Source organism: Raphanus sativus, chromosome 6, assembly GCF_000801105.2.
Source record: "Raphanus sativus cultivar WK10039 chromosome 6, ASM80110v3, whole genome shotgun sequence".
NCBI lineage: Eukaryota > Viridiplantae > Streptophyta > Magnoliopsida > Brassicales > Brassicaceae > Raphanus > Raphanus sativus.
The window spans coordinates 50,508,825-50,527,700 of NC_079516.1; the positions used below are offsets into that span (position 1 = coordinate 50,508,825).

The window sequence follows — 18,876 nt, forward strand, 5'->3', positions numbered from 1 at the left end:
CCAATGTAAATTTTACTAACTTTCAGCTGAAAATTAATTGCAAACTGCATTGATTTTATAAATAATTTTATTTATCTAAAATACTATTGGTTAAAGAGGTATAATTAATTACAACTTACATATATTTCAACAATTTTCTTAATCTGTGTGAAAAATGTCACAACGACACTCTTTAAGAAACGGAGGGAATATGATTTAGTTTCCGCAGCACGAGAATCGAACATGAAATGTGTATGCATTTAAGGTCCATCCACTTTCACTAGACAATAAGACCCATTTATCGCAATGCAAGACTATAGTTGACCAAAAAGAATAATGGAAAGGCTAAAATAATTAACTCATGGAAGTATTCTATTATGCTTACACTATCATCACTATTAGAATAAATTGTCACAAATATATAACTTGATTATATATGGTATCTAAGAAGATTAAAAAGCAATGATCCGTAAATTCATGTTATAAAACATCAACCAATGAGTGTTAGTGTTATTCATTTATTGGCTATACAAAAAAACGAGGTTTTCATTACGAATTGGGACAAGAAAAGAAAAATTTGGTTTGCTTAAAAAACAAGTTGCAGCATCAATCACGAGCAGATTTTGCTAACTTAACTGTAAACACCATCATTACTTCTTAACCTTTTTTGGTCCTAATCTCTTTTTCTATTCTCATGCATAAGCCATTGCAACAAGTTTGAATCGATACATGATAAGCAGTTGCCGCCATTTAAGTCATTCCTTATTTGTCTTTCCGTTGGAATATTTATCTCTTATTAGTAGCTTTCTACCCATTGCCGCCAATTATTTTCTCCCGTATTCAAGATATTTCACTTTAGAGTGTAGACAGAGACTCAAATTCCCACTCACATAGAAGCAAGTGAATTATCAAATCGAGTTTCAAACGGAGGACCCACATTCCCCGCATTCATCGGCCCACCTATTGCGCCATGTATTAGCGGTACGTAAAGTGATACACTTGATCCGACCCGAACTCCTTAGGACCTATTTGGTCAGTCAATGTTTTGTGTCAAGAAAATTGTCAAAAAAAACATTTAAGGGGAAGGCTTTTCCACTTCTTAGTTCTCACGTGAGAAAGTCAATGCTTCATCTTTCTTCCACCTTCTTATTTCTATAAGTTGATAGCTATATATTAATTTTAAATTGATTGTAATTAAACTAAATAATCTAAAGTGACATAGTTTAATAAAAAAAATATACTCTTTACTATTTTTCGAAAGCTAATATTATTAAAACAAATATACAATGACACAATCAAGTTCATAAAATATTTAATAGATACCAAATCACTAGTATAATTTTTCTAAAACAATTTTTATGAACTTACAAACGAATATCAATTCATTCTGTTGTCGGCTTGTATTATACTTCCTCCATTTCATAAAAATATTATATAAACATTTTTTACACATTAAAAGTTAATTTAAATATATTAATATTTTAATTAATTAAATATATTTAACTAATAGAATTTAAGACAAATAGTTCTATTTCTAAAATCAATAGAATTTAAGACAAATAGTTATATTTCTAAAATCAATGAATTTTACAATAATATAAAGTTGAAAATAATTATAAACTGCATTGAAATTAAAATAATTTTTTTTGTATAACTAGAAATAAATATTAAGGTGACATTTATTTCCACTGGGGGGATGTCTGTTAAACCAAAATCTGTTCTCAACTGTTTTCCTCTCTTTGAAACATTCCATTTTTCTTTTTAGTTTTGTTTCTCTACACTGACCCACTAACCAACCAAACACCCCCACAGTAGAATTTGAAGTTTTAATTCTCTCTTTTTATCTCTCTCACCCACTTGGTAGTTATATCACCTTCCTCTGTTTTTTCTTTTTCTTGTTACTTGCTTCTTGCAGTGTTTGGATCAGAAAGTGATTGTGGGAAGAAAAGCAAGGAACCACAGAGGATCAAAGATTTGCACTTGAGGAAGATCAATTCTTCAGTTAAACCCAGTAGATAATGCTCATTCAAGATTCAAAAGCAGAAACAACAACTTGGGGACATCAGTGAGCACAGAGAAGGGAAAAAGAAGAAGAACCATACCAACAAAGAACACAGAAGAGATGGAGACTCAGAGAATGACACACACAGCCATTGAACGAAACCGACAAATGAACGTTCATCTCAGCTCTCTCAGCCCATCTTCCTACATCCTTAGGGTATATATCACTTACAAAGCTTCATCCTTTAACAATAAAGTCGAACTCTTCTCAGCAAATCTCATTTCTTCTTTTTCTTCTGCTCCTCTTTCTTGGACTTCTGCGCTTTCTTCAACTTCCTCTGTTCTTTTTTCTCTTTCTGCTGCTTTTCCCAATCACGCTGCTGCGTTTCCAGAGCAAGTTTTCTCGCAACTTCCGCCAGTTCATCCCTCTTTTTGTACTTCTCAGCAATATACCGTCTTCTAATCCTGTCACTGCACAGATAGAAACAAAACATGAGAGAGCGACGTAGAAACAAAACATTATTACACGAAAAAAAGATTGGAAACTAAGAGAGCCATTACAGATATGCCTCCGTGACCTCATCACCGAGTTCTTTAACCGCGTCCACAATGTCACTGCGCAGAAGAGAAACATCAGAGAGAAACAACAACAAAATATAACTTGGACGTAAACATGACAATAAGGGCAAGCTATTATTACATCTGTGCATCAGCAGCCTCCGCGACCTCATCAGCGAGTTCTTTAACCGCGTCCACAATGTCACTGCGCAGAAGAGAAACATCAGACAGAAACAAGAAGAAAAAAAACTTGAGCCTAAACATGACAATAAGGGCAAGCTATTATTACCTCTGTGCATCAGCAGCCTCCGTGACCTCATCAGCGAGTTCTTTAACCGCGTCCATAATGTCACTGCGCAGAAGAGAAACATCAGACAGAAACAAGAAAAAAATAACTTGAAAGAAGAAGAAAGAAAACATAAGGGAGATCCAAAAAACATGTTTCACATTATCACTTCCTAAAGAAGAAGAAACCGACCTCTGCGGCACAATTTCAGACAAGAACACTCTATCGCCGGTCTGTCTGATGCTACCAGAAGGAAGTAGAGTCAAATCGACTTCAGACCTCAGAGCCTTAAAAGCAAATGACTCAATTAAGTGGAAGCCATTATAATAGCCGTTGACAGTGAACATCATGAATGAGTCACTATTAGGTACACGAAGCTCTATACAGGAGTTGACCAAGCCGTGAGGATCATCTACCCATTCACACAATGGACCAGTATTGTTCTTGGAGAGAGAATTGTAGAAGTCCAGTGTTGTTTTCACAATATCACTGTGCAAAAAGAGAGAAAAAATCAGAGAGACCCAGAAACAAAACATAATTCACAGTATCACTGCGCCGAGAAGAAGAAACCAACCTTCGAGGCCGAATTTCAGACAAGAATTTTCTACCTCCTTGATATCTAATACAAGGAGCATAAAGTCGAGTCAAATCGACTTTAGTTCTCTCAGACTTGAAATGGAATGACTCAATTCTTGCGAAACCCAATCAGAATTTTCTACCTCCTTGATATCTAATACAATAAGATCCTAATATCCATCCACAGCTAATCTCCATGATGCATCATAATTCTTGCGAAACCCAATCAGCATCCCAAAGATTACACCTCTCGATCCCAGAACCAATCCAAAGAAATGAAACCAGACCAAACTGCATTTTGGCTCGAGGAAGATAGATATGAAGATCCCGTCATCAGATCCACCAACCCGCCTATGGATCTCTCATCTCCACGAAATTCTGAAGTTCCATACTTTGCAACCACAGAAAATAAATTAAACGCCTTTTGGAAATATATAATATGACGATCCAGAGAAATGAAGATGAAGCCGCCAGAGCAAATAAATCAAATTACATTTTAGCTGGACGAAGAGAGATATGAAGATCCCGTCATCAGATTCATAGATCCAGTGACCCGCCTTTGGATCTCTCATCTCCACAAAATTCTAAAAATCCATACTTTTGCAACTAGAGAAAATAAATTAAACGCCATTTGGAGATATAGCGATCCCATCATCAAATTCAGAGATCCTCCAACGAACCAGAAGATTCCAATCTACATCCACAGACCCGCCTCTTGATCCCAAAAGGTTCAAACTTTGCACCACCAGAGCAAAGACATTAAACGCCTTTTGGCTCGCCGAAGAGATATGACGATTATCGAATTCAGACATCTGTCAACGATGAAGAAGACCCTAATCTCCATCCACAGATCCAACTCTCGATCTACTTTTCCATTCTCTGTCTCTCATCTCATTTGTATCGAGCCGTTCAGACACTTACTCTATCTCAACCTCAATGATTGTAAGAGAAAGCCCTATTACGACCACTCGCTCCAAATGATTTTTGGGCTGAAAGTGCTGGGCTGGGCCTATCCCAGATAGAGTTGTAGAAAGATAAGTCGTTAATTAGGAGCATATCAGCTTTGAATCCAACTTAAACAACATCGATTATGGATACGTGCTGCTGTGCGTCTCGGGTTAAATAGAATTAGAAAACGAATATCAAAATTATTATTATTATTATTATTATTATTTATTTTGAATAATCTTGTATATCTTGATCCCCACCAAGATAGATCCAAACTAGCAGTGAATACTCGTACCAGTCTATATTGTCGGCCGAAATACATCTCGATCACCGGATGTTGAGAGAGTCTAGATGTCAAATTGACTCTAGTAGTCTATGGGACTGTAGTTTTAGTTATAGTCTAAAACTAGTTATGGATATATTTATTTAGAACCGAAAAACCGAAACCAAGATTTGGATCATATAAATATAATAGTGGATCCTATATTTTTAGAATAAAAAAATTGGAACCGAATCAAAAACTGAATATAGTGTATATATTTATAAATATTAATTATTTTCTAATTTTAAAATTATCAAATATTCAAGTGAAAATTTGGATGATTTATTCCAAGACGCTACACCCTGCTATTTTGAAGAAGCTAATTTGTAAAAAGTCATAAATTTACTTGTTTTCCAAATTTTATTTGTTCACAAAATTATACTTTATCTCTAATCTATGGTATTTATGTATAAAAGATCAATACTCATGGAATAAAACAAACAAATTCATTTCTTTATCTCAGTCTATTTATAACATCCCCTATAGATTAATAGAAAATTATTTAAAAATTATAACATATATTTTGTACTAATTACAAAAAAGATTTATGAAGTATCAATTAATTAAAATGTCAATTTATCTTACATGGCAGCATAAGAATCATTGAAGTATTTATGAGTACAAAATCAAATTGCTAAAGAAATCATATAATATATGACTTCCTCATACTTTCAAGTGGTTTTATAAATATGTATTTACCTTATATTTATTTGGGGTAGTATAAAAACAATTTAGAATGAGATTCCAATTGAATCATAATTTCTATGTACAATAGATTTACGCTGATTCGCATTAAATATATACCATATATTTGTAATCTATATATTAATCAATAAAATTATGTAACAATTACAGCTAAATATATGTGTGTGGTCATTTGATTTTTGTAGTCTTATATGTATTAGAAGCCCAATTAATATAACTTTTAATAACTGTCAAAATTTATGATGTAAAATTAAATTATATTTTTACGTTATTATAATCGATTTGCAGTATGTATTGTAATTCGATGTAACTTGCAGTAAAATAATGTGGTAAAACTATATCTTTATGTGGTATATTCGCGGTAAAAATAAAAGTTATTTCTATGATTAAAACTGCTGACTAGTAATTTATTTGATGTATAAATTGCAGTAAAGATTTTAAAAATAATTAATATATAAACAAATAAAAATTAAGTATCTAATAAAAAGAAAATTAATTTTAAATAAATTATTAATGATGAGATATATTTTATTTTAAATATGTATAAAAGATAAGAATTTGACTAAATAAGTTGCAATAATTCTTTCTAAGAATTATAATCACTAATAATATAATTGATTAGTAATGTGTTTAATTTACAAATAGTAAGTATCTTTTAAACAAATAAAATTTATCAATACTAATTTAATAAACAAAATAGATTATAGAAAATTTAAACATATCAAATTAATAAGTATTTAAATATACATAAACATATACATGTATAATAACCAATAAACTCTCATATAAGAATATACAGTATGTATGTAAATTTGAATTACCAGAAAATGAAAATTTTAAATTATAAAAGAATTTTGTTTAATTGGATAAATAGAAATAAAAAAATTATATAATAAAATTGCTAACAGATAAATAATTGTATACAATTGTTGGAAATATTTATTAATTTACCAAAAGTAAATGTTGGACCAATTACCATGTTTCAAAAGTTTATAAACTTCTAGAAAAGAAAAACAACCCTGGACAATAACAATTCAAACTAACTCAAACTCTAATACATTCTATTTTGTTTGATGGTGATCTAACAATTGATTTGTTGATTTTGCAAAGGAGATAACTCAAAAATATAGCTCAAGATTACCACATTATAATGCAAACACAAACTCAAAGATTTATAACTACATCATGATTTGATAACATTTCTGATTAACACTCCTAGCTCAAACTAAATCAAGTGTACATCATATCACCAATCAACGCCTATAATTATGTAACTCAAATGATTTTTAAAATATCTCATCTTGCGCAAAGCACATATCACCATCTAGTTTCTATAAATATAACAAAAAACTATTCTATTAAGTTAGAAACATAATCTATTGATATAGATTTAGTCCAACTATTATTTTCTTTTATTTAAAGATAAAAAAAGAATATATATATATATATATATACATTAAGTAACACTAAATGAGAAAAAAATATTAAAAACATAATTGATTAAATGGTGGATCTAGTTTATTTTGAAAAATTGGATCGTTCGTGAGTTCCGGCCCATTTGATATCTTCAACAATACGGATAATATGGGCCGAGCTTGAAGGATAACGTACGAGGGTCGAAGCGTGGGTTTGCATGTATAGTATTTATACACAGGAGAAGCGCTTCTATTCTTTTCCTCTCTTGCAAGACAACTACTAAAATCAACACGCATTTGCTTTAGAGTTCAGATCTCCGAGCGAAATCCGCCAAAAGATGGTGAGAGATACTGAAGATAATATTGAAGACAAGAAGAATCATTATTGCCCTCTTGACGAAGATGATATAGCTCTCTTGAAGACTTATGTAAGCGTCTCCCAACCCTAAATTCGACCTAGATGATATATAGCTCTCTTCAGAATATCTGCAAGCCAATTTGACGTTTTCTCCTGAGTATTTCGACCTAGATACGTTCTTAATGCTCTTTTTTGATGAACCTGATTAGTTAACATTATTTCTTACTGATATTCATGAATCTCATTCTTTTCCAGGGTTTAGGGCCTTGCTCTGCACCGGATAAGAAAGTAGGGAAAGAAATCAAGGAGATCGCCAAGAGGATCAACGATCGCTGTGGTATGTGCACACACTCAAGCGATCTGGTCTTCCTTTGTATACATGGAAACCTACCTTGATTAGCTTCTCATTGTAGGTATCAAGGAGTCTGATGTTGGAAGTAAACTTGAAGAATGAGATAACTTAGAGAGCAAGGGATTAATCCTATTCGAGTTATGTTTAGGATAAAAGTGTTTTTCCCATTGTGTTTAGGATAATTACAAGATCTATATATATGGATATATCGAGTTGTGATATGACATATGAGTTGTGAGAGATCTTGTGTGAGAGCTTAAGTTTTGAGTAATTTTCTTGAGCTAATAAGAGTTGAGTTTTCTTAAAGATCTTTGACTTCATAGTTCGGTTAAAACAATATTTGGTATCAGAGCGTTTTCGATCATGGGAGACATCACGACAACAAGTTCGTCTGGTGATACAGCAAAACATAAAGATGGAGGAATCTCGTGTCCTATGTTAAACGCAGCAAATTATACACTCTGGGCCATTAGGATGAAGATTGTGCTGAAGGTACATGAAGCTTGGGATGTAGTTGAACAAGGGATCGATGATACAAAGAAAAACGATATAGCCATCGCATACATTGTTCAATCAATTCCCGAAAGTCTTGTTCTTCAACTTGGTGACCTAGACAATGCGAAGAAACTGTGGGAAGCAATCAAAGCACGTTATATGGGAGCAGATAGAGTCAAAGAGGCTAGGCTTCAAACATTACAGTCTGAGTTTGAACGCCTGAAGATGAAAGATAACGACTCAATCGATAGTTTTGTTGGGAAGATATCCGAGATTGCTGCGAAATCAAGTGCGTTAGGAGAAAGTATTGAAGAGACAAAGTTGGTAAAGAAGTTCCTTACTTCCTTACCACGAAAGAAGTATATATTTATAGTTGCTTCGATCGAACAAATGTTAGATCTTAAGACAACTAAGTTTGAAGATATTGTGGGACGGTTAAAGGCCTATGAAGAAAGAGTTGCTGACGAAGAAGATGAACAGGAGGAAAACCAGAGCAAACTAATGTATGCAAACAACGAGTCAAACCAATCTCAATCAAACCGAGATTACCAAGGAAGCAGAGGTAGAGGAGGACGTTTCTACAGTAGAGGAGGACGAGGACGAGGCAGATCATACAGAGAACTTGATATGTCAAAGATCACATGCTTTCGATGTGATAAAACTGGTCACTTTGCATCTAGCTGCCCGGATAGACTACTCAAACTGCAAGAAACTTATGAGAACAGGAACGATGACAAGAATGATACACATACAGCAGATACATTGATGATGCACGAAGTTGTATATTTAAATGAAAAGAACATGAAACTGCAGGAGTTTGAGGCTTGCAAGGATGGAGATAACATGTGGTATCTAGATAACGGCGCAAGCAATCATATGACGGGAAATCGTGGCTATTTTAGAACTCTTGATGAGACTGTCTCAGGCAAGGTTAGATTTGGAGATGACTCGCGCATCGACATTAAAGGCAAAGGATCTATTCTGTTTTGCTGCAAGAATGGTGATCACAAAGTCTTAGCTGATGTATACTACATTCCTAATCTGAGGAGTAATATTATTAGTCTTGGTCAAGCCACCGAATCAGGATGTGATGTTCGAATGAAAGAAGGGTATCTTACTCTTCATGATAAGAATGGAAACTTGATCACAAAAGCCACACGAGCACAGAATCGTTTATACAAGGTGGTAATGGAGATTGTCGATCAAAAGTGCCTGCAACTCATCAATCAAGAGAACGCAACTACTTGGCATGCACGTTTCGGGCATATTGGAACAGAAAAATTGAAAACAATGATCAGAAAGGAGCTTGTGATTGGTCTGCCATCGATGACAGTTGAGAAAGAAACATGCGCTTCTTGCTTACTTGGCAAGCAAACAAAACATCCGTTTCCTCAAGCTACTTCGTTTCGAGCAGAACATGTATTGGAACTTGTCCATGGTGATCTATGCGGCCCAATCCAACCAGCAACAGCAGCAGGAAATCGATATATCTTTGTTCTAATTGATGATCATTCAAGATACATGTGGTCTATTCTTCTCAAGAATAAAGGAGATGCATTTGAAAAGTTTCAAAAGTTCAAAGCAATTGTGGAACTGGAGACTAAAGCAAAGATCAAGTGTTTTAGAAGTGATAGAGGAGGAGAATTCACTTCAAATACATTCAACAAGTACTGTGAGAACCAGGGAATAGAGAGACATCTTACTGCTCCATACACGCCGCAGCAGAACGGAGTTGTCGAGAGGCGAAACCGAACACTAATGGAGATGACAAGAAGTCTACTAAAGCATATGGTGTTACCAAACTGGATGTGGGGAGAAGCTGTCCGTCATGCTACATACCTTATTAACCGTGTCAGTACAAGAGCACTTGACAATCAAGTGCCATATGAGGTTCTTAAAGGAAGAAAGCCCAACATAGAGCATCTACGAATCTTCGGATGTGTCGGCTATGCTAAGATAGATAAGCCATACCTTAAGAAGCTTGACGATCGCTCTAAAGCTCTAGTTCATTTAGGAACAGAACCAGGCTCTAAAGCCTACCGACTCTATGATCCGACAACTAAGCGAATAGTTGTGAGCAGGAATGTATGTTTCGATGAGAAAAAGTCATGGGATTGGAGCTCACAAGATACTAAAGAATCTGGATCATTCACAATCACGTTGGGAGAACACGGGAACAGAGGAGTACAAGAAACAGAGGAAGTTGCAGAGAAACAGAGCATAGAGGAACAGAGTACAGAACAGAGCACAACCCCGATTATCTTTGTAGATGATACGGAAGCTGAAACCGTGGTAAGACGATCTACACGAGTGAGCAAGAGACCGAGTTATCTGGAGGATTATGTTTGCCTAGCAGAAGCAGAAGGAGAACGCTTACTATTATTGATTAATGAAGAACCATGGGACTTTGCTTCAGCCGTGGAAGAGAAGGTATGGAGAGAAGCTTGTGAGGATGAAATAGCATCTATCGTAAAAAATAATACATGGGACTTGGTGGAGTTACCAACAGGAGCAAAAGCAATAGGACTCAAATGGATTTTCAAAATCAAACGGAACTCGGATGGAAGTATAAACAAATACAAAAGCAGACTTGTGGCTAAAGGTTACATCCAAAGACATGGGATTGATTTTGAGGAGGTGTTTGCTCCAGTAGCGCGGCTTGAGACTGTTCGGTTTATCATTGCTCTAGCAGCTTCTCGTGGATGGCAAGTACATCACTTAGACGTCAAGACGGCATTCCTAAATGGCGACCTAAAGGAAGACGTATACGTTACGCAACCTGAGGGATTTGTCAAGAAAGGAAGCGAGCACAAGGTATACAAACTAAACAAAGCGCTATATGGGTTAAAACAAGCCCCGAGAGCTTGGAATGAGAAGTTGAATCAGGTACTTGTCGAGCTAGGCTTCACCAGGTGTTCGAAAGAGGCCTCGTTATACTGCAAGCGTGAGAAGAAATATACTTTGTTGGTAGCAGTCTATGTTGATGATCTCCTAGTCACGGGATCGAAGGCTGAGATGATTATTGAGTTTAAAGGTGATATGTCATCAAAGTTTGATATGAGTGATCTCGGTCTACTAACTTATTATCTGGGTATCGAGGTTCAGCAAACTGAAGAAGGGATCACACTTATGCAATCAAGATATGCTGAAAAGATACTAGAGGAGACGGGTATGAATGATTGTAATGTTACTCATACACCGATGGAATCTGGTTTAAAGCTTTCGATGGCAAAGGAGGAAGACGCAGTTGATGAAAAAGACTATAGAAGAGCGATAGGTTGTCTTCAGTATCTTGTTCACACACGGCCGGATATCTCGTACTCAGTAGGTGTTTTGAGCAGGTACATGCACGAGCCAAAGATATCCCATAAAGCTGCGCTGAAACATATACTTCGATACATAAAGGGAACGGCATCATATGGACTTGAGTACAAAAGGACGTACGAGACAGAAGGTAGCAGTGAACTGATAGGCTATGTAGATAGCGGACACAACATTGACGAGGATGACGGAAGAAGTACTACGGGTCATGTGTTTTATCTGAATGGGTGTCCAATCTCGTGGTGCTCAATGAAGCAGGAAACCGTGGCGCTTTCATCTTGTGAGGCAGAATTCATGGCAGCTACTGAAGCCGCAAAGCAAGCAATATGGTTGCAAGAGCTACTTGAAGAAATCACTGATCAAACATGTAAGAAGACGACGATATACATCGACAATAAGTCTGCAATCTCATTAACCAAAAATCCAGTGTTCCATGGACGAAGCAAGCACATTCATAAGAGGTATCATTTTATAAGGGAATGTGTTGAGAATGAACAGATTGAAGTTCTTCATGTGCCCGGAAACATGCAAAGGGCAGACATTCTTACAAAGGCACTTGGGAGGATCAAGTTTAAAGAGATGCGAGATCTTATCGGAGTTCGAGAAGTGAAGAAAAATGCTTTCAAGTTTAAGGAGGTGAATGTTGGAAGTAAACTTGAAGAATGAGATAACTTAGAGAGCAAGGGATTAATCCTATTCGAGTTATGTTTAGGATAAAAGTGTTTTTCCCATTGTGTTTAGGATAATTACAAGATCTATATATATGGATATATCGAGTTGTGATATGACATATGAGTTGTGAGAGATCTTGTGTGAGAGCTTAAGTTTTGAGTAATTTTCTTGAGCTAATAAGAGTTGAGTTTTCTTAAAGATCTTTGACTTCATAGTTCGGTTAAAACAATATCTGATACTGGTTTAGCTCCTCCCAGTCAATGGGATCTCGTTTCTGATAAACAGATGATGCAAGAGGAGCAACCTTTGCAGGTAGGCTTCTCTGAAAACGTTCTTCTTCTTCTTCTTCTTTTTCTCTAACTAAGGTTTTTACTGTCCAGGTTGCTAGATGCACAAAGATTATTAGTCCAAACACTGAAGACGCCAAGTACGTCATTAATGTCAAACAGATAGCCAAGGTACATTGTTTTGTTTCTGCCAAACCAACTATCTGTAGCCTTCCAATTTTTGGTTATTAAGTGTGGTTTTTTTCTTGACTGCAGTTTGTCGTTGGCCTTGGCGATAAAGTGTCTCCCACTGACATTGAAGAAGGCATGCGCGTGGGGTATCTTTCCTGCTATTGTCTCTGGTTTAATAATAAGTTTCTTCTGTCTTCATTGTATAATTTTCATTTTTCTTTTGTATTTTCAGAGTTGATAGAAATAAGTATCAGATACAGATTCCTCTACCTCCCAAAATCGATCCTACTGTCACCATGATGACAGTTGAAGAGAAACCTGATGTTACTTACAATGATGTTGGTGGCTGCAAGGAGCAGATTGAGAAGATGCGTGAGGTATGTTGAGCATTGTTAGCATTCTGTGTCATTATCTTAATCCCTTGCTCGGAATATCTAGGCGCAAAGCGTGAGTTCATATTGATAAAGAAAAAACGGAAAAAAATAAATCAAGGAGTAGTTTTGTATACAACATAATTATCTATAATACAATATTATTGACTAAAGTTTTAGAACATGGATCTTACCTCGTCATTTATAATTATAAGCTTATTGATGTGGTAATAGTTTTTTCAAGGAAGTGAATTGCTAAGGGTATTGTTGTTCTCTTTGTTGATTGTAGGTCGTTGAACTGCCAATGCTTCACCCAGAGAAGTTTGTGAAGCTTGGAATAGATCCTCCAAAGGGAGTTCTCTGCTATGGTCCTCCTGGTACCGGTAAAACCCTTTTGGCTAGAGCTGTTGCCAACAGAACCGATGCTTGCTTTATCAGGGTTATTGGCAGTGAGCTTGTTCAGAAGTATGTCGGTGAAGGAGCTAGGATGGTTCGTGAACTGTTTCAGGTAAGCAAATTGTCAACACTCCTTGCTATGTGTTTTGTCTAGCCAAGGCTGCTATACTATGACATGTTGTTTACAATACTCGCTTTGCAGATGGCACGGTCCAAAAAAGCTTGCATTGTGTTCTTTGATGAAGTTGATGCCATAGGTGGGGCAAGATTTGATGACGGTGTAGGAGGTGATAACGAAGTCCAGCGTACTATGCTTGAGATTGTGAATCAGCTTGATGGGTTTGATGCACGTGGTAATATCAAGGTTCTTATGGCAACAAACAGGTCAGTCCACAATCTCATTACCATCCTTAAGTAAACCACACAACAGAAAACAATTATACCGTTTGACTCATTGGCTATCTCTCTATGTACTCTATTATTCCAGGCCTGACACGCTGGACCCTGCTCTTTTACGCCCTGGACGTCTTGACCGTAAGGTTGAGTTTGGCTTGCCTGATCTTGAGAGCAGAACACAGATCTTCAAGATTCACACAAGAACCATGAACTGCGAGAGAGACATCCGTTTTGAACTCCTTGCTCGCCTCTGCCCAAACTCAACCGGTAAATGATCCCAACCAGTAAACAGTACTCTCATATACTTCTTTCTTTTGACTCTTGAGGTTTGTTGCTGACTTGTTCTGTTAAATTTTCTTCTTGCAGGAGCTGATATCAGAAGTGTGTGCACTGAAGCTGGAATGAATGCAATCAGAGCTAGGAGAAAGACTGTGACCGAGAAAGACTTTCTGGATGCAGTTAACAAAGTCATCAAAGGTTATCAGAAGTTCAGTGCAACCCCCAAATACATGGTCTACAACTAGTACTAGAGACATAAAGGTCGTTTCACTTTCTTTACAAGTCTTCCTTAGACCCAGAAACACTCCGCCGTTGTTTCTATTCCTCTGCATCACTTTGTTTTTGTTTTTACTAATGTTTTCCTCTTCAATTTCTGACTACTTCTACTCTTTGTGATCTTTGAACTTCATAATAAGTTAACAAGACACTTCACCAATGAAGTTAGAGCAAAATGTTGTTCCATAAATTTACGTGTAAAACATATCTGTCTACGATAATTCTTTGGAAACCATCACGTGAGTCATTAGAAACAAAAGGCAAACACGTCGTGTAGAGATTGGTGGTATCTAAAGAAGACGATATTTTTAATGGTAAAAATGTTAAAATTTTATACTAACTTTAAAAATTTTGACAGAAGATATATAGATACTTCTTTTCAAAAAAAAAGATATATAGATACTAGTAACAGAAAAAATTAAACTAAGCAACCCTGAGATAAAAAGAAAAATTCTGATGGGATCTTTTAAAGGAAATATTGAAGTCGCTCAGACCATTTACATGTTGAAATGTAAGCCAGTGTTTCCGTTCTTAATTTCTTTATGTTTCTTTTTCCCCGAAAAAAATAGAAGAAGAAATAAACGATTACTGTCAGAGTATTTCTATATATAGAAGCGAAGTCTTTAGTAATGTCCTCGAATTCATTATATTAACCTCGAAACGGTCAAATTAGAGCTCGTCTATCGAGGTTAATCTTCCATACTACATAGTTATTCCCATCACAATTCACATGCATGAACACAGAAGCCTCGGATTCAAAAGAGAAACAGTTTCTAGTACACTACTAGTTAATATAGTACTATCAATTGCGACAACGAGGAAGTAGAAGCGAAATCAATAGTGAGAAATATTCAAGGATATAAAGAATCAGAACAACTTCTCTACGTATAGTGAGGATCTAAATGCCATTCGAGGGTATTTAACTATGAAAGTTTGTTTGTGGATGATTTCACTACGTGGGTTTATATATCAACGATGAAAAACTGAATACCCGTTATTAAAAATACATACAAAACTTAAGAAAGAAAATCGAATATCGAGTTGCAAAAAAAGAAAATCGAATATCTCGTGGCACTTTTTTATCCATAGGAAGTACCGTGTCAGAAATCGCATGTGACGAGTAGTAATATATTCCCACTCGTTGTTCCCATATGAACATGTTTTTTTCTTACACGAATCAATGATATTCACATACATGTTCTTATTTTGACTAAATATTTTTTTGTGAACTTTATTTTGACGAAATTCACATACATGTTTGGCGTAGTTAAACTTAATTGTCTCGGACTTAAACAGCCATTAGAGAACCTCCAATGTAGGGATGTAAAAAAGTTCACACTAGATCTAAACTCAAATACAGAACATAAAATAGTGTAACGCAATAACTCCACGACCGAGAAGATATATTTGCTCCCTCTACATGCAGCAGAGTAAAATCGGCCGTAGTTATGCATAGGGAGGAGAGACCGTTAAAAATGAAAAGAGAGTAAACCCGACCAAAGGTAGATATAGTGATTGAAGAAAATACCATTAACACGTGCTTCGAGTTTGCAGATTCACTTCGTGCAAAACTTAAAAACAAAAGAGAGAACTTTGACCGTTGACTAAGAAAGAGGGCTAAGTCGGTCCCCTGCGATACTCGCAGAGCCGGCCCAGAGGGGAAGCTATCCAAGCCATCGATTAGGGCATCCAATATAAAAGGGCATATTTTCTATAAATTTTTGTTACTAATATTTATTGATAAAAATAATTTGATAAGATTTTTTAATTAAAAGTATACTTATTGGACATTTTTATTTATGATATTTTGAAGGCATAATTCAAATACTGAAAATATCTTTAAAATGATATTCACTTAAACATAATTAGTGATATTTTATTTATGGAATTAATATTCTACAAGAATCAATGTCAAAATAGATTAGAAAGCCTACTATAATTTTTGTTTGTTAAAGAATGATTGTTATATGACAAATATAAATTATTTAGTGTGCATTTTAGAATATAAGAATATCGATCATCACATATAAAAAAGTTTTTAAAAGGTATAAATAGTTGTTTGTAGTATAACATGTTATTTAAGAGATTACCTAAATTGATTTTGTTGTCGATCAAAACTGTTATAAGATTTGACTATATTTATTTAATGAATGTTTTTATATGGGAAAATGCAAAAAAAATATTTTAATTGTTTTAGATGTACTGTTTTAATTCAAATTTTAAATTACTTTTATATTAGTTTTTTTATAATTTCGATTCAAAATATTAAAAGGCGTAGTTTTAAAATTGGATTAGGGCATTATTAAACGTTAGACCGGCACTGGATACTCGAGACCTCGCTTTCACACTTCTCTACAGACACGTGTCAGCTGTGACGCCGACCTGTTGTTAGCCGCACGTGCCTCAACGTCGACACCAGAAGAGCCACGCAATTTCTGGTAAACATTCATTCACTTTGACCTTTGCTTTGTTTCCTTGCATGTCATAACCAACGCTCTCACATTTATAAACTCAAGTGGATATGAACTCAGAGAAGAAATACACATAAACAAACATGATACCGAGACTTAGACAGGTTCACTCTATATGATCAGTTTAGTGCTACGACGGATGGATGGATGCATGGATAGTTGGTGTTACATCCGTCTTTAGCTAGGGTTAAACGTAACTAATGTGAAAACCTTCAGCAGAAAACAAAATCAATTTCGGTTTGATGATAGTCTATGTTTATAAGGTTTAGAGATGACTTAAGTTGTTAGACAAAGAGCTATCAGGTTTGAACCTTGTACTATATGACAGATTATAGCTCTTATAAACATCTATAAAGTTTTTGCTGTAAAGTTATAAAATCATGCATGCTCTTAAGTATATTTGAGCATGTGCAACAAAATTCACTAACAGGATAAAACCATGGATTTTCAGTTGCAGGTCACAAGAATCTAATTTCAGTATCTAATTTTTGCTTTTCTAATGCTTTGGCAGTATTCTTTGACACAAAGTGACAAAGATATAAGAGTTGTCACTCTTTTCCACTATTACTATTATTTTGTCTTATTATAAAATTTTGGCTGTTATAACTAAAACATTATACTTTCCCGCACATTTAAGTTCTATCATCATATAGTGGCACGGACCGGACTATGCGTGATAAGATATGGTTAGTGTGATACAAGCAACTTAAGTGGATCAGGCAAAATATAACAAACAAGAGTTAAAATGAATCGTGATGAATTATTTTCAAATTTTATAGTTTCTAGCTTATATTTGGTTGAGGTTAACTTTTCTATTTTACCGAATATAATTATTTTTCGAGTTTTAACGAGTTCAAAAGTTTAAAATGTGAACCGCACCATTGCTAGTATTTGAATTTCGAACCATCTTCATTTGGAAGGTTGATGTGCGATTTACCACATCGAAAGTGAAGCTAAATTTGTGAACTAATACTCCAAAATGCCAAATTATCAGTTGAACTTCATCCACAGGGCACATTCTTCGCATGGCCATATATTTCAGCGAAATACAATTATTCAACAGCTACAGAAACAAAGTTATAGTTCTGATAGAGTAAGTAGATTACAAAAGTTTTTAAAGTGTATAGTAGTTTTGAAAAACATCAACAATTTTTCATGATTAATATCCATGAAATTCACCCGTGCAAAAAAGTGACAAACAACAAGAAACAAGTAATAACAGTTAAAATGAGCATACGTCGAATCCTTTTGATTGATGGATCACACACTTTGGATGTAATGCGTTTGTCCAATACATGTGTATGTGTCTACTTCTGGCGTGTATTATTTAACGTCTCCATGTGATTTCACATTTTAAAAATTCTTTTACCTATCCCTCTTATCATTTTCTATCCTCTAATGATGTCTTTAGAAATAAAGATTCACCGCAGTAAAAAGAAGAGATAAAGAATCATGAAGCCAACAAGATGGTCATGGAAATATATAAGTTTTGAAATACTCCTTTCGCTTCGATTTAATTGTCGTTGTAGGAAAAAAATTTCGTTTTAAAATAAGTATCGTTTTAGAGTTTTAATGCAAAATTTATTTAAAAAAAAAATCAATTTTATTTTTCTATTGGTTAAAATGTAGTTAGAGATATATGTAATTGTGTTTTTATCTTGAAAATATACAAAATCATATATTTTCTTAATTTGTGTACATAAATCTAGAACGACAAGTAAAATAAAACGGAGGGAGTAGTAATTAAGGATTTCCTTAGTCCATGCAGAGGTAAATTAATACGTTAAATACGTATCAACACATTACTATAATTGATTTAATAGTGTTTCATTATTGTTGGTGCAGTTATTGATTGATCCAAGCAAGTAATTTACAGTTATAGGCGCAGAGAGAAGGAGAGGTCACCGACTGAGATTTGCTTTGATGCATTTAAATCCATCTTTCTATTGTCTTCCCACTTTCTGACTTTCCTTCCTTTTTAAAACATCTATTTATTTTTACTTTATGTTATTATTACAAATGGTAATAACGCCAAATACTTACGCGATCTGTTTTAAACCCACTTTCCATCTATGAAAACTTCAGTTGCCTTGCTAACGTCGATGGTCTAAAGGATGAGGTTAAAACTTTGAAGTTCTAGTACGAGCCACTTGAGAAATATGATTTTTTTACACTCCGGAGTCGAATAAGTCTAAAAGACCGCGTGTCAAATTTCAAGATTTTTTTTTATTTGGATACGAC

At 34.9% G+C, this 18,876-nt stretch overlaps 2 protein-coding genes and 2 long non-coding RNA genes across 5 annotated transcripts; 3 read left to right on the forward strand and 1 right to left on the reverse strand.

Moving 5' to 3' along the window:
- Window positions 1-1,943: 1,943 nt before the first annotated feature.
- Window positions 1,944-4,309, reverse strand: LOC108808985 (nucleolar protein 58). 2 transcript variants are annotated; one of them, XM_018581095.2, is made up of 7 exons: window positions 3,894-4,309; window positions 3,399-3,791; window positions 3,017-3,313; window positions 2,828-2,890; window positions 2,681-2,743; window positions 2,542-2,595; window positions 1,944-2,451 (listed from the first exon to the last, which is right to left on the reverse strand). In XM_018581095.2, the coding sequence occupies exons 3-7, from the start codon at window positions 3,172-3,174 to the stop codon at window positions 2,259-2,261; spliced, it is 531 nt and encodes a 176-aa protein (XP_018436597.1). In that variant the 5' UTR covers window positions 3,175-3,313; window positions 3,399-3,791; window positions 3,894-4,309; the 3' UTR covers window positions 1,944-2,258. The 2 variants fall into 2 exon arrangements, with proteins under 2 accessions (XP_018436597.1, XP_018436596.1); XM_018581094.2 differs by having other exon boundaries at window positions 3,399-4,309.
- Window positions 4,310-7,068: 2,759 nt separating this feature from the next.
- Window positions 7,069-7,789, forward strand: LOC108809260 (uncharacterized). Its single transcript, XR_001942802.2, has 3 exons — window positions 7,069-7,218; window positions 7,404-7,485; window positions 7,562-7,789. It is a non-coding gene; the product is annotated as an uncharacterized LOC108809260 (long non-coding RNA).
- A 4,430-nt stretch (window positions 7,790-12,219) lies between these two features.
- LOC130497086 (uncharacterized) lies at window positions 12,220-12,592 on the forward strand. The gene is made up of 3 exons (XR_008936110.1): window positions 12,220-12,300; window positions 12,369-12,446; window positions 12,531-12,592. It is a non-coding gene; the product is annotated as an uncharacterized LOC130497086 (long non-coding RNA).
- An 81-nt stretch (window positions 12,593-12,673) lies between these two features.
- Window positions 12,674-14,284, forward strand: LOC108809259 (26S proteasome regulatory subunit 7-like; the record flags this gene model as incomplete). Its single annotated transcript, XM_018581405.2, has 5 exons — window positions 12,674-12,823; window positions 13,107-13,325; window positions 13,416-13,597; window positions 13,701-13,876; window positions 13,976-14,284. Coding segments are annotated over 5 exons (885 nt in total), but the record flags the coding sequence as incomplete, so codon positions are not given.
- Between the last annotated feature and the right edge of the window lie 4,592 nt (window positions 14,285-18,876).

Coding starts and splice junctions, on each gene's coding strand:
- LOC108808985 (XM_018581095.2), bottom strand. CDS start 3,174: ATGATGTTCACTGTCAACGGCTATTATAATGGCTTCCACTTAATTGAG. Junction 2,891..3,016: donor TCTGAAATTGTGCCGCAGAG/GTCGGTTTCTTC, acceptor TCTTCTGCGCAG/TGACATTATGGACGCGGTTA. Junction 2,452..2,541: donor GAGGTCACGGAGGCATATCT/GTAATGGCTCTC, acceptor CTATCTGTGCAG/TGACAGGATTAGAAGACGGT.